The sequence below is a fragment of the Rousettus aegyptiacus genome, unplaced genomic scaffold, assembly GCF_014176215.1.
Source record: "Rousettus aegyptiacus isolate mRouAeg1 unplaced genomic scaffold, mRouAeg1.p scaffold_m13_p_1, whole genome shotgun sequence".
NCBI classification, from domain to species: Eukaryota; Metazoa; Chordata; class Mammalia; order Chiroptera; family Pteropodidae; genus Rousettus; species Rousettus aegyptiacus.
The window spans coordinates 164,088,935-164,102,573 of NW_023416284.1; the positions used below are offsets into that span (position 1 = coordinate 164,088,935).

General features: G+C 32.9%; 1 protein-coding gene across 5 annotated transcripts in view; it reads right to left on the reverse strand.

The window, feature by feature from the left end:
- Positions 1-309: 309 nt before the first annotated feature.
- BCLAF1 (BCL2 associated transcription factor 1) overlaps positions 310-13,639 on the reverse strand; it is a 28,956-nt gene continuing 15,626 nt past the window's right edge. For 2 of the 5 annotated variants that reach the window (XM_036221961.1, XM_016165850.2), the window contains exons 9-13: positions 11,050-11,225; positions 9,754-9,934; positions 8,552-8,698; positions 3,078-3,290; positions 310-2,910 (exon numbers count right to left, since the gene is read on the reverse strand). In XM_036221961.1, the coding sequence (XP_036077854.1) occupies positions 2,905-2,910; positions 3,078-3,290; positions 8,552-8,698; positions 9,754-9,934; positions 11,050-11,225 (723 nt within the window). In that variant the 3' untranslated portion in view covers positions 310-2,904. Of the gene's footprint in view, positions 2,911-3,077; positions 3,291-8,551; positions 8,699-9,753; positions 9,935-10,755; positions 10,917-11,049; positions 11,226-13,639 lie in introns of all 5 variants that reach the window. The other 3 variants (XM_036221962.1, XM_016165852.2, XR_001599521.2) reach the window with 2 other exon arrangements.

A 13,639-nucleotide genomic window follows, 5' to 3' on the forward strand; every position in this document is an offset into this window, starting at 1 on the left:
AGCCAATACGTTCCTGTATTAAACAGAAGCAGGAAGGCTAGACTAGAAATCCAGAATTCCTGTATTCTCTAATAATGACCTGGAATTACCCACTGTACAATTTCACATTTTCCCAGGGGAAACAAGAATGAATATTATATAGGGATTTGAGAAGTTCTATAAAGTACTTACCAAACCCCACAAAAGCCCACACAACAGTTAATTTTCCTATAAGATGAACTAGTTATTCTAAAATCTAGAAACAGGCCATAGAAATCAGTTGTATAGAACAAAGAAATAGTCTCAAAATCAGGTAAGCAACAACAGCTATTACCACTTATGACATTTTATTGGCATTATGACAATTTACAAGGGTCCCTGTTGCATTATACATCACACTGAGTAAGATTTGTTGAGCCATCTACATTCATTCTTATTGGGTTTAATATTTTTTTCTCAAATTATAATTCCCAACACTTGATTTTAACTGTGACAAAAGGGAACAATAACAATTCTTTAAAGTAGGCTGTAATTGAAAAAACATTTTTTTTCTATTAAAACTCTAGGATGTTAAAAGGTATACACACCTAAGACTGAGTCATGGCCTTCTTAAACAGCTATCTGTTCTGGAAATACCCTTTGGTTCATATTTGTTTTCCTTCTCTAGACAAAAGGAAATCCCTTAATGTAGATATCAAAGAGTTAGTATTTTCTGGCACTTATAACAAACACCTTACCAAGAGAAACTTTTCGACTTCTATAACATGTCATGAAGTGTGGAGCTAAATTGTGGTCTAAAAAAATACACACAGGCTACTTTTATATGCTTGGCTCTGAAAAAGGTGATATCCACAATCACCCTTCCCACTATATTCTGGTATGATACTATTTCCTCAATTTTAAGATAATAAAAGTAACCAAATCCTGTATATATTTGTGTTAAAGCAATGCACCTACACTTAAAATATAACTTGTTGATAGGACTTAGGTAGCTTTATTCCCACTCCCTATTAATTTCTCAACAAATTCCTTTTTTCCTATTGTCTTAAGTGGAAAAGCAAAGCTGCACATTTATAGGCATGCATACAGATTCAGTGTTTAACCAAATAACTGTTAAAAACTAAATTTATTTGTGTAAAATAAAAAATGGTCATGAAATTCTCCTGTACTGGAGATCAAATCCATGCTGCTTTAGCATGTAATTATTCTAACTGGGAGAATATTATTTATGTCCTGATTATTCCAATACATACGTGCTTTGACAGAATTTCCTCTGCTGTAACAATTTCAGAAAGACAAAATTAATAGAAGAGATCATGCAATACTAAGGACCTTAGGGCCATAAACATCACATGTATTGAGGGTTGTTTTTGTAGGGGAATTTTTTCCAATTTTTTTCCCCAATAGCTCTTAGCAAATGCCCCTGGATGTAATCAAGGTGATAGGACTGCAAATCACAAAGTGAGGATGAAAGGGCCATACACTTAAGATCTTTGGAAGTTTACAACTGAATAAGATCTTTATCTCATTTTAATGCAAACATATACAACTAATTCAATTGCTTAATTAACATGAAATTTGACTGTTATATATGCTCATAAAGCAGACTTAACACTGATATTTACTATTTCAGATTTTCATTCCTTGAAGAGCTAGCAACATAACATAAAGGTAATTCACATTTTAAAGATTATATACCTAAAAATCAGACCCCTTGTGAAGAAACAGAAAAGGCCATTTTACAAACTGCAACTGAATTAGGGAAAAAATAATGAAAACTAAGTTACATCAGTGCTGCAACAAACTTCCTGTCAAAAACTTTTTATTGGTGACATTTGAAAAATGAGTTACTTAAAATACCACTAACGAATAGTATGTTCTGTTTCTCTATTTTTCCTTATGGTTAGACTATATAATCTATTATTTCAGCTGTTCAAAAGCTCAAATAAATATGTAAGATATGAAATCAGGTACATCTTTTTAATGTATCACGTTATTCTGCAGGATACTCCTCTTCCACACCATCACCAGGATTACAGGTTTTGTTCTGTTTTGTTTTTAAAAATAAGACCTTCAGTAGCAATGGGGGTTTTATCTGCTGTATTATTACAAACTAGTTTCCTCTCTCAAAAGAAAAGCTGCTATCTAAGACCATGACTCAAACTTTCAAATAAGAACAGAATGAGAACACTGAATTTTGAACCCAATTTGTAAAGGCTCCTAAGAATAGTTTTTATAGGCCACTGCTTGCTTTCAGTAAAAAAAAAAAAAAAAAAAAAAAAAGGAAAAAGAAAAAAGAAAAATTGGCATACTTTCAATCTGCATTTCTTAGCTCTTGGAAAAGCTTTTCTTCTTAAACATTTGCTGAAGTGTTAAACTAGCTTAAGTTTACCAAAGTAACAATTTTTTCTGTGGTACACTTCAAAAATTAGTCACCCTACAATGTAGTGTGTTTGAATTAAGGAAAATGTTAAACAGATTTATAGAGTGAAAATAATTAGTGCGATCTCTATAAACAACTTCTGTTCAGGGATCTGTATGCAGAGCTAACGTTTACTTCAGAATAAACATTAACAAACAGGGAGGGAAGAGAATCAGAACTTTCACAGAGTTGTACTTGACCATATCTTATAGACAAAGCAGAATTACAATGCATGTAACAAAAACAGTAAAAGTATTCTTTTTAAAAGTTGATAGTTACAAATATGGTACGTAACAATTTTCTACTTTATTTCAGTACAATTTTCAACATACAGTCTACTATTTTTCAAGATATTTAAAGACCTAAAACAAAATTTCTATAGACTACTTGCAAACAGTAAAATTTAAGTAAAATGCTTATTACATTCTTATTTGAAAACAAAAATTAGGTAAAAAATGGTGGGTGCAAGTTCTGCTCTCTGCTTCAATCTCACTTCAGATTTACTATTCCTAAAAAGAGAGGGAGAGAAAACAAGGATTAGCGAAGATGCAAAGTGTGAAAATGATCCATAATACTGTATCATTGTTTCTAAAAATTTAAATAATTAACCAATTAGCCCACCAAAACTATATAGAAGAAAATCTGTTAGAATCACTAACAACTTGAAATTTTCTACCTTTTCTTCTTTGCGTCTGTCCTTCTTTTCTTCATTATTTTCCATGGTCTCTTCTTCATCTTCAACGATCCCATCCCCTTGGTATTTGTCATGAGTCCATTTTGGACTGCTACCTGATTTTTTGAAGTTAAAGCGCCCTCTGCCACGTTGAAAAGTACCACGACCTCTTCCTCTTTTGGCCCAATAGTCCACACCATCATCTCTGTCATCATGCTACAGAAAGGTTAAAAACAATAATCAATGAAATGTCTTTCTTTTAAGAAAGGTAATTGTACCCTCACTCATAAGTCATGGTATAAATCTCCTGAAGATTGTGTGTGAGATTGGTAATGCTCTAAAACACAATAAAATAAAACCAATAAAACTCAACTTTTCAACAAAAATATATTCTTTTATCAAAACAAATAATTACATTTTAGTGCTTAGTAATCCAAGCATTGAGAGCTGTCCAAGACAATTTGTTAGAGAATCTCAACTGCTAAATTACTGCCCATTTTCAAACTTTTTACTTTTTTCCTTTCCAATTTATGTCAACCTAAGTCCACCTGTCATTAATTGTACAGTATGTCAATAAAATAACCAATATTTTTTCCGAAAATATTTACCAAAGTCATAAAGATGTTACAAAGTTATAAAAACATCATTACAATATCAACATTTACAAAATAGGTGTTATGAATGATACCTTACATACATGAACGGATTTTAAAATCCTACTGAGATTTAAATCTAAATCAATGTATTATTACACATCAATCTTCTGAGCCAGGTAATCTCACAACCCAAATCATGATGGCATGGTCCCTAGAGGAATACCTCAACTTATTTCTTCTTCGCCAACCTGAAGTACTGTAGCTATTACATTCCAAACTTAATTTTTCATTAATTGTATCCAAATAGAGATGGTCCCCATTTATAATTTATTCCATTAATCCAAAGAATCTGCAAAATTGAAAAGTACTTGACTTTGTGGATGACTATTACACCCCAAAATATAAAACAAAAAGCCTACACTCTCTTGTAAGGTAATTTAACTGCTGCCCACCTCATAAGTTTGTCACCAATTAAGGCAAAATGGTGCTCCTCCCTGTATGAGACAACAGGCATAAAATGCAAAAATTATTGTATAATCTATGGAGTACTAGTGCTGATCAACTGTCTGAAAAAGTCACTAAAACCTTTTTTCAAATATTATGTGATATGAGCGTGATTCAAAACAGAATGTACGCTTATATATATCCATGTAATACAGATCACCCTCCCCCTCCTGCATGACTTGAAAAGCTCAGTTACATGTAATCAAAAGATTATATAAGGACAGTTACCAATTTCTAACAATCTATCTTTACCAAAGCAATGAAAGAACACTAGCTTGAGGTGTGCATGACTCCAGAAGGAACAAGTTTAGGAACTATCAAGTTTAGGAACTATAAATTTCAATGTCAGAAAGTTTAATTGTAAACTGAAAATAAACTATTTTAAAATACTCTGCCACTGAAAACAATGCACACAGAATTACATAATTTCAGGATCCCTTTTGGTATAAGCATACCCAACTCTAGAGTTTGTGGTATTTACACTGTATTCCATGACAAACAGGTTTTAGAGTCAGACGCATGGATTTATATCTTAATAGAAACTGCGTGACTTTATTTCTTCATTTTAAGAGAGACAGCCTTGAGGAAATACAGATGATCTGTAAAAATTGCCCGGGCCAGAGTGTGACAAGCAAGCACTCAATAAATTTGGCAATAATCATTTTATATACTGCTAAGGGTAAGGTACTGTTCTGAGCACTTTCCATGCTATTACTCATCTAAATCCTCGGAACTCTATAAAATACTGTTACTAATCCCAGTTTCGATATGAAAAAACTGAGGCAGAGAAATTGAGTAACCTGCCCAAGGCCAAGTGTCCTCCTTTCCACTATCTCTTATGCCCATCACTCACAAACTACATTTCTCAGGAAACCTGTTAGAAGTAAATGGTTACCATAGGAGCCAGCCAAGAGTAGAAATAAAAAAAGCAGTGGCAAAGCTGGACATGCAAGTTAAAGTAATCGATACTCTTAAATATACAATATTCTGAAACTGGGTAAAAAAAAAATAGCTAGAAGATTACGTTGTGTATTTCAGAGGTTATCCTGGTGGCGGCTACCTGAGTGACATTTTGATGCTACACATACTAAATAACCCTTAATCCTCAAAGTCTTACATGAAGATTTTTGTCTTATTACAACTTTCAAAAATTAACTTCACAGATTATAAAGTGCCAGAAGATATGTATAATACACAGCCAAAAACCTGTTATAAAAGGAGGCCGTATTAGAACCAAGACCTGAATCCTCACCTCTGCTCCACAGATAGTTTCGAACGATTAATTTAATCAAACTCCAATCCCAAACTCCCTTCCCCACCATGGGTGTTCTCTTCCTTAGAAGACAGTATCAACTCACCACTGAGAACTTTCCCATTTCAGCAATTTCCCAGTTGCTCCAACTTTTTATATACTTGCCCCTCCATAGAATTTCAGAGTCTAAGACTAGTATCTTTCCTGAAGTACTTATTATTGAAAACATCTTTGCATAAATCCAAGTTTTGAGATGGGAAATGTCAGAAAAGAATCCAACAAATACTATTACTACTCAGTCCTGGAACAATAATACTGGTGTTTGCAGAACCCAGGCTCTGGAGCCCAAACATGGGTTCAAATTCTGATCCCATGCTTACTAGTCATGTAACTTTAACTTTGGTTAAGCTGCTCAATCTCTGTACCTCAGTGTTTTTCAAAGTAAAAGTAAAATAATGGCTCTACCTCGAAAGGATTTTATAAGTATGAAATACATACATACATGTAAAACACAGAATACTGCTTAGCATAGTATATATTTTCAATAAATGTTATCTATCATCATTATTACTAAGAATTAGAATGTTTCATTAATATGGACAAAAATTCTATGCTGGGAAATTATTCTGAAAGAACCTAGGTGAATGCCTATAGTTTTCAACCTCAACTTCATCAATTCTGAATTATATTTGTTTACATTTCTATTCTCATTAGCTATTTGAAAAGTCAAGTATCTTTACAAAAAATGCAAAAATTTTTAAATTTAATTATCTATGCAAAAACCAGAGTGGTCATTTCAATAATTCATTAAGAATCCAAATAATTAACTTTGGGAATTGATTTTTTTAAAAAAATTTTATTAGTCTTAATTTTACTTCTAGTAAACATCAGTCTGTGCCAAAAGCACGTGTATATTTAACAAAGACATGAAGTATTTTAAATATAACCCAGAAATATTTTAAATAGAAAACATATAAAATGTTACCACTATTCATAAGTTACCACTACTCATAAATTCTTAAAATAGCGATCTTCTAGATTGGTATACCTACTATCTAATTACTAATTACAGGCCAACATAAAATAATTACATCCCAATTAAAGTAAAAACTATGATAACCAGATTATGAAATAATACCATAAGAAATGAAGGTCTGGCATTAATCAAATATTTGTGAAATGCTGAAAGTGCTAAAAATTACTTACTCTTCATTAGTTCACCTCTCATTTCCCTCTTAACTTTTTGACCCTTCACATTTGATCTATACTGTCTGGCATTTTTACTATTTACTCCTCACCCCTCACATCTCTGAAAGGTTGGCCTTTTAATGTCTTCTCTATCTGACCAGGTGATCTTATAATGGCTTTTACCCGTTGACTTGTAAAATGATAGTTCCTTGATTTTCTTCTCTCTAGATCTGCATTAGCAACTATCTATATTGCCTATCTCTGATTCCTTCCAGGCAATTCAAAAACAGAACTGAATCTCCTCAAATGGGCTTCTTTCCCCTGCAAGCCCCACTCTACATCTTAAGAAAATTTCTTCTTCTCACTACCAACATTCAACTAGTGGGTCCCTGAATAAGTCCTCGTAAATGTCACTTTAACTTTTTTCCAATCTTGCCCTTTATTTCAGACACACAATATTGCTGAGATGTTTGGTCTCACTATCACAATCCTTCTAAAACTGCTTACAATCCAAATTTATAAAAATATTACTGCCTTCTACAATTTGGCTCCTGCTTTTTCTTAATTTCCCCAATTTTATAACAATTATCTAGCCATCTGAGTACTAGAGTTCCCTGTATCAGGATGTTTCACTACTGCTGCTATCTACCGTACAACTCCCCATCTTTTAAGCTCAAGATTCAAGTCATGTTCCTCTCTGCTAATCACTCTGTCATAATAATCCACCAGTTCCTCCTCCTTTGGAGGAAATCCACAATACATATTTAGAATGTTTGTTTCTCCATTACTATGCTCTAAACCAAGAACTGGAATCAATGTATTTGTCGTCTCATCCTTCAGACACCTAGCATAAAGAGCAATCTGTTAATACACATAAATTATCCAACTTTTCTATAACTTTCCAGATTATTGAACAAGCATAAATTACTCCTCAGAAGAACATATACTGAGCAAACATTACAGATAATGCATGCTGTAAAAATGTAATTTTTTAAAACTCTTGTTGATTAAAGTAGCACCCCCCAAAAAAGGCAAATGGAAACTAATTTCTCAAATAATTACACTGCCCATTCTCCAACCTATTCTACTTTAGAATACAGCTCTATCCTCTAACTTAGCAGATGTGCCATGGACATTCAGGTATTCATTAAAGCCAAGTAAAAGACAATTCTGTAAATCCAGTACTATTTTCCTACTTACTTCAACAAAACAGCTAGATCTTCAAAACTAGTCTCTGAAACCTGACTTCCCTGAACAGCTATGACAAAAATGACTATTTCTCATAATGGTTTTGATATTTTCTCAACTCGTGTCTATAATGCAGGACGTACCCTTTTCTTCCATTCCAAACTGTAAAAAATTTCCATGGTTACATAGACAATCCTTCAGTACCCACTTCCTCTAGTTTCATCCCTTAGAAAACTACTTGAGAGAGAAAAGTAACACAAGGAAGCATCAGTGTACCTAGCAACTTTTCCATACAGTAATTTTTCATCTTCCTTTAACTCCAATGAAAGTTAACAGCCTCCCTGAGACCCTTAATTATATGTACTCTGAAAGAATTCTCCTTGCATTTCATTTAAACAACTGTCTGTAATGATGGAAGGTAAATCTTAATGAGACGTTTCTACAACTGTTACTGTCTTACAGACAGATAAAATATGTATTAACGTTCTTCTCTGACCATGGCTATCGAATCAGGTATAATTTTTAGTTTATCCTGATCAGCCCACAGATGATGTCAATAAAATTCAAACAGAACTAAAGGGACCCACATTTTCAAAACTTTAGATCATCTGGGCAATGAATTTTTTTAAAAGTTTTCCTCATTATGGTGAAATGTTCTCACAGTAGTGGTTATCTGTACTCAAATGTATTCACCCAGTATGCTTTGAAAATTAATGCAAACCAAATAAACACAGATTTCTAACACCCACCAAGAAGTACTTCTTGCTCTTTGGGGTATATTCTGGATCCCATTCCTCTTCCTTCGGTCTCTTTTGAAAAGTAGTATTTGAGTTGTTTGGACCAGTATTTGTCCCAGCAAAAACTCCTCTGGCTCTTCCTCTGCCTCTAATTCGGAACTGATTAACATTAATAGAGTTGTTTAGTAACGCAATCAAAGATACTTAGTTACATGCAAACTCTTAATTTTACTGCAGTAACAAAAAACATGTTCCCAAACTTCCTTCCTAAATCTTTATTTCATAGATCATTCTATTATCACAGGCAAAAAATCCTGAGACTGACTATTCTGTATCACAGGCAAAAAATCCTGCCTACTGAAAATTAAGAAATCCACAAACTTAAGTGTTAGAATACTACACTTTCACAGTTTGAATATTTTAAAATAATCAAGGTGGTTCTTTTCCCTTTTACTTAGCCAAAAGAGTTACCTAATTCCTTTGAATTATTATAGGATCCTCAAGTGTTCAACTCACCTATAACCATATAAGCAAAGTTTTTCTTTCCCAAATGATCTAATTAAGGAAGCCTATAATAACCAACTGGATACTAGGTCAAGGAAATCTGAATCTAGAAATTAAAAGTGTCAAAAAGATGTATACTATGAAGTCATTAAATAATTAAAACAAATTTATTAAAACACAAGAGTAACACGTATGTTATGCAAAATAAAAGGTTCTGTGATTTCTATGATTAATAAACATATAAAGAGGGACTTAAAAGCAAAGATGAAAATAGTTACAATACAGAGATGAACATATGGATTTTTAAAAATGTTTTTTTTAGATATCTTTTCAAAACTAAGTGATTAAGAAATGAGTCTCAATAACCTTCCTTGACTCTTTTGTCTTTAAGCACTATGTGCAATTATTGATTCCAAAGTTAAGAAATGTATCTAGTTTATATAGAACTCAAAATGGCATTCACTTTTACTTAGGCAAAAACACTTCTTACTGCATACAAAGCCTCGTTCCAGCTTCATTCCTCTTCCCTCCCCCAAAATGCATATAATGAAGATGATACTTCAAATAACAATTCATTTTTCAAAACTACTTCTAACTATACGAGTAATGACTCAAATAACAAAGTCTAAAACATGTATTTTATTTACCTATGTACAGTACTCTAAGGTAAAAAGTCCTATCAAATGATCAAAGATCATTTTATTACTTACAAAGGTTCCTCGTGGTCGGCTAACTCCTCCAAAGCCTGAGTATTCTTTCAGTTCATGGTGAGTTTTAAATTCTTCTTCTCTTTCCTTCTTACTCTCCTTTTCTTCTCGAGAACTGGGAGAAGAAGGTGATGCAGAAGAGGATGAAGATCGAGAATGATCTTGCTCTCTACTTTTATGTTTACTGCAAAATAAATAAAGAAAACAAAAAAAAATGTGCTATTTTTAAAAAGATGAAGACCCTGTTGAATCTTACAATGAGAGATATTTTTCAAGTCAAAAAACTATCCCTTATTAAAATTATTACATAACTGAAATGCCCAATTGGGTGTTAAACTTTGACAGTCTGTTTTCATTCTCCTTCAATATTTATTTTACATCACTACTGAACAACATGCTATGCCTGCCAGTTAGAAACTAGCAGTCGGGAAACTTCGAGAATAAAGTTCAGTTCTTCAATATTTTTAACTTATTTTTTATTTTAAGGAAAGAAAAAGAAGAGCAGGAAAAAGAAAGGATGTTCTTAAGGCCAAGTTTCAAAATGACTGCAGTATGTATACCCTGGGTGCAAACAGTTGGTAAGGTTTGGGCCATAACTCCGTTATAGAAATAAAAAGCATGTAACATAACATTACAAATACCAGTCTTAATTTAAAAAACACAAATAAAATCCACCATTTACCTAATGAATACCAAGAAAAACAATTATCTATGATACTTAGTATTCCTATTATTTATTTGACTCTATGATGATCAATTTTACATGATTCTAATGCAACACCCGATATCAGTTATCATACCTGCAATAACTCTTACCACTGCTAATAGTATCCATGGAAACATTACTTTGAAAGACTAATACACATCGCTACTTCATAAAAACTAGTTCTTCCTCCCCCCATCTCTCCCATGTTAAACCACTAGGTATCAGCTTAAAATTCTTGTACTCTGGGTGTTATGAGTTGAAAAAGTGCGGAATCAAGCATAACGAACCAAAGTTCTTACACAAACTTTCTAGAAATGCACTGCATTGAAGTCCAACCTCCTGATGTAGCCTGGATAATAGGACACATTAATTTGTCATTTTTTTTTTCAGTGTTAGCTTGCTATTCCAAAGTTTTTGTCCTCATCCACCATAAGCCGTGTAAAAGACAAATACATTTTTGCTGTAAAACAAATAATTTTAATTGTTTAAATTTAAACATTCGATTACACAGTCAAAATTGAAAGCAATTAAGCTGACAATTATTAAAGGCTAATTAGAAGCTAAAACCTAATTCAGACAGTTTTAACAATTACCTGTCATCTTTGTATGATTTGTATTCCTTGTAATCTTTTGGAGTTTTTTCCTGCTTTCTTGATCCACTGGATTCCCTGGAGCCCTTGGAATCCCCCCGTTCTTTACTTCTTTCTTTTCTTCGACGATCAATGTCATGCCGAAGATCAGCAGAATCACACCTTAATTTTTTATCTCCCTACAAAAGACAGATGTAAAAAACAGATTTCAGGGGAGTGATGGGAAAAATACATACACACAGACACACACAGACACACACACACAAATTTTATGCCAGTTTCTAGGCTGACATTTTAATATCAAAAAAATGGATCATAACAAACTACTTCCACACTTTTTGTTTAAAAATGTACTCATTTTTACTAAACATTTATGTACACAAGTACAGTGAGACTGGTGAAGTTATTAAAAGCTAATTATCTTGAAAATGCCCTAAGTTTTGGCTCAAAGCAATCCATAAAAAATTTTGGACTTAATCAGTAAAATGACATAATTATTTTTCTACTCAGTAAGCCTCATTATCATCCTTATCCTTCCAAATAGTATTAAAAAAAAAAAAAAAAAGCTTAACAATGACAGATATTATAATCTACAGCTGTAGTATAGCCATCTGCCTATAAAGTTAAGGGATCCTAGAGTAATGGTTCTCATTTCTTAAGCCTCATTATCATCAAGCTCTTTCCAAATAAATTGACCAACCCAATAAAAACCACTTAAAGAATTCTGTAATTTTCATAACATGCAAGTGGAATATGATTAATGAAACCAATTGAAGTTGAACAAGGGTAGAAACAAAGTCAGAAACATTATTTCCAATTCTGTACTCAGTATCTTGGGCCATATACTGCCCTTTCTCAATTCAGGTTTTGCAACGGACATTAGTTTAACTGGGTCACAATTCACCTCCTTCTTGTTCCATTGCTTTTTCAAATACTATATAATTTAGGAAGATGGAAAGAGGAATCTAGGAATGAAGAAAAATTACACATCAGTAAGATGCTAATAATGTGGACATCCTTGCTAGTATTCAACAATTAAGAAGTACTTACTCTGGGAAGTCTAGCTATAATATTCAAAAGCATTTATATACCTGAAAGTATATATACATCTCCAAATAATGGCAACTACTCACCTATTTGTTCCCAGGGTAACAAAGAAAATCTAATCAAGAGCAAAAACCTTCCTATTCGCCTTGTATTACCAAGCCCACAAGTAAAAAGCCAATGTAAGTGAAAACGGTTTATAAACTCCTATATATATATATACACATACACACACACTACTCATTAACACACGTTAATTATTCATTCAGATAAGATGAAGGATAAAAAGCAAAGTCATATCTTTTGTCCATCCATCAGTAATCACTATTTTTTCTCCTCCAGATCATAATCTGGTCTACGTAATGAGAAAAACACTCAGTGTCAGAGCACAAGGACAGCCTAAGTTGTTGGCAAAACAAAACCAACACTGAATCCAAAGTATTGAAAGTAAAAGCCAAAATAGTATTCACTTCTCAGAAGCTATTTTTCCAGGATCGGTAAGCCCCATGCAAAAAACCATTTTCTTTCGAAGCTCTAAATTCTATATCTAATAAGGCAATAGCATGCTCATTAAAAAAACTGTATACAACTATTAATAAAAGTTTCTTAATTTGCCCCATCATTCAACAACTCAGCAAAATAGATGTATTTTCATTTTTCTGACTGGAAAACCAACATCCAAAAAGCTAAATGTTTCCCAAATATCAGAGATAGTATTTGGTGACAGCCAGAACTGGGAACAAAGCAATACTTCCAAGTTGCCTAAACTTTTCATTACAACGGTTGCTCTTTACCTTTGCCTACACTCCTACTAGACTTTTATGGCCTGTCGCCTGACTGGCCTAACCTAGAAAATGTCAATTTCGAATTATCAGAGTACATCAGTCCCCAAAATGACTGAATTCCATTCCCACAGAGCTCTCCCAACAAAGCCAGTCATTCATAGGTCCCTCTCTAAAGTTTAAAAATATTCATCCCCAAAACCTACAAACACTGTGATAGTGACATAGTTTTTGTTCCAAGTGTTCATTTGTAAATCAGTTCCTGGAATGCTTATTTCTTAGTCCAGATCAAAAATGCCCAGTAGCATGGGCATTACTTCTTGTCCTGTGAGGAAGCTAGAGGTATTAATGTAGACATACGAATCAAGGAATATTTATTCTGGTTCATTCATTTCAACTCAGAACTTTATAGAAACCCTAATGTAATTTGAATCATTGTTTTATAATTGTTCTTTGTCTACCTATTGATTCTTTACCCTTTTCTTAGAACTAATTTCTTCCTTTCATTAGCATTTTTAAAAAGTACTCTTGGTTTGGGGAGCATCTGATACCTTGCCAGCACATGTCTTCAGTTTGATACAAATAAACCCTTCTAAAAATTCTCAAAAAAACCAAAAAACAAAAAACACTACTCTTGGTTTAACTTAAAGATACATGGTAGACTGTCAGCTTAATTTCTTCTAGGAACACTATATACACTACTATAAATACATTTAATGTATTTACAAGTTAAAAATACGAGATATCTGTAAACATTTTGCCTAGAT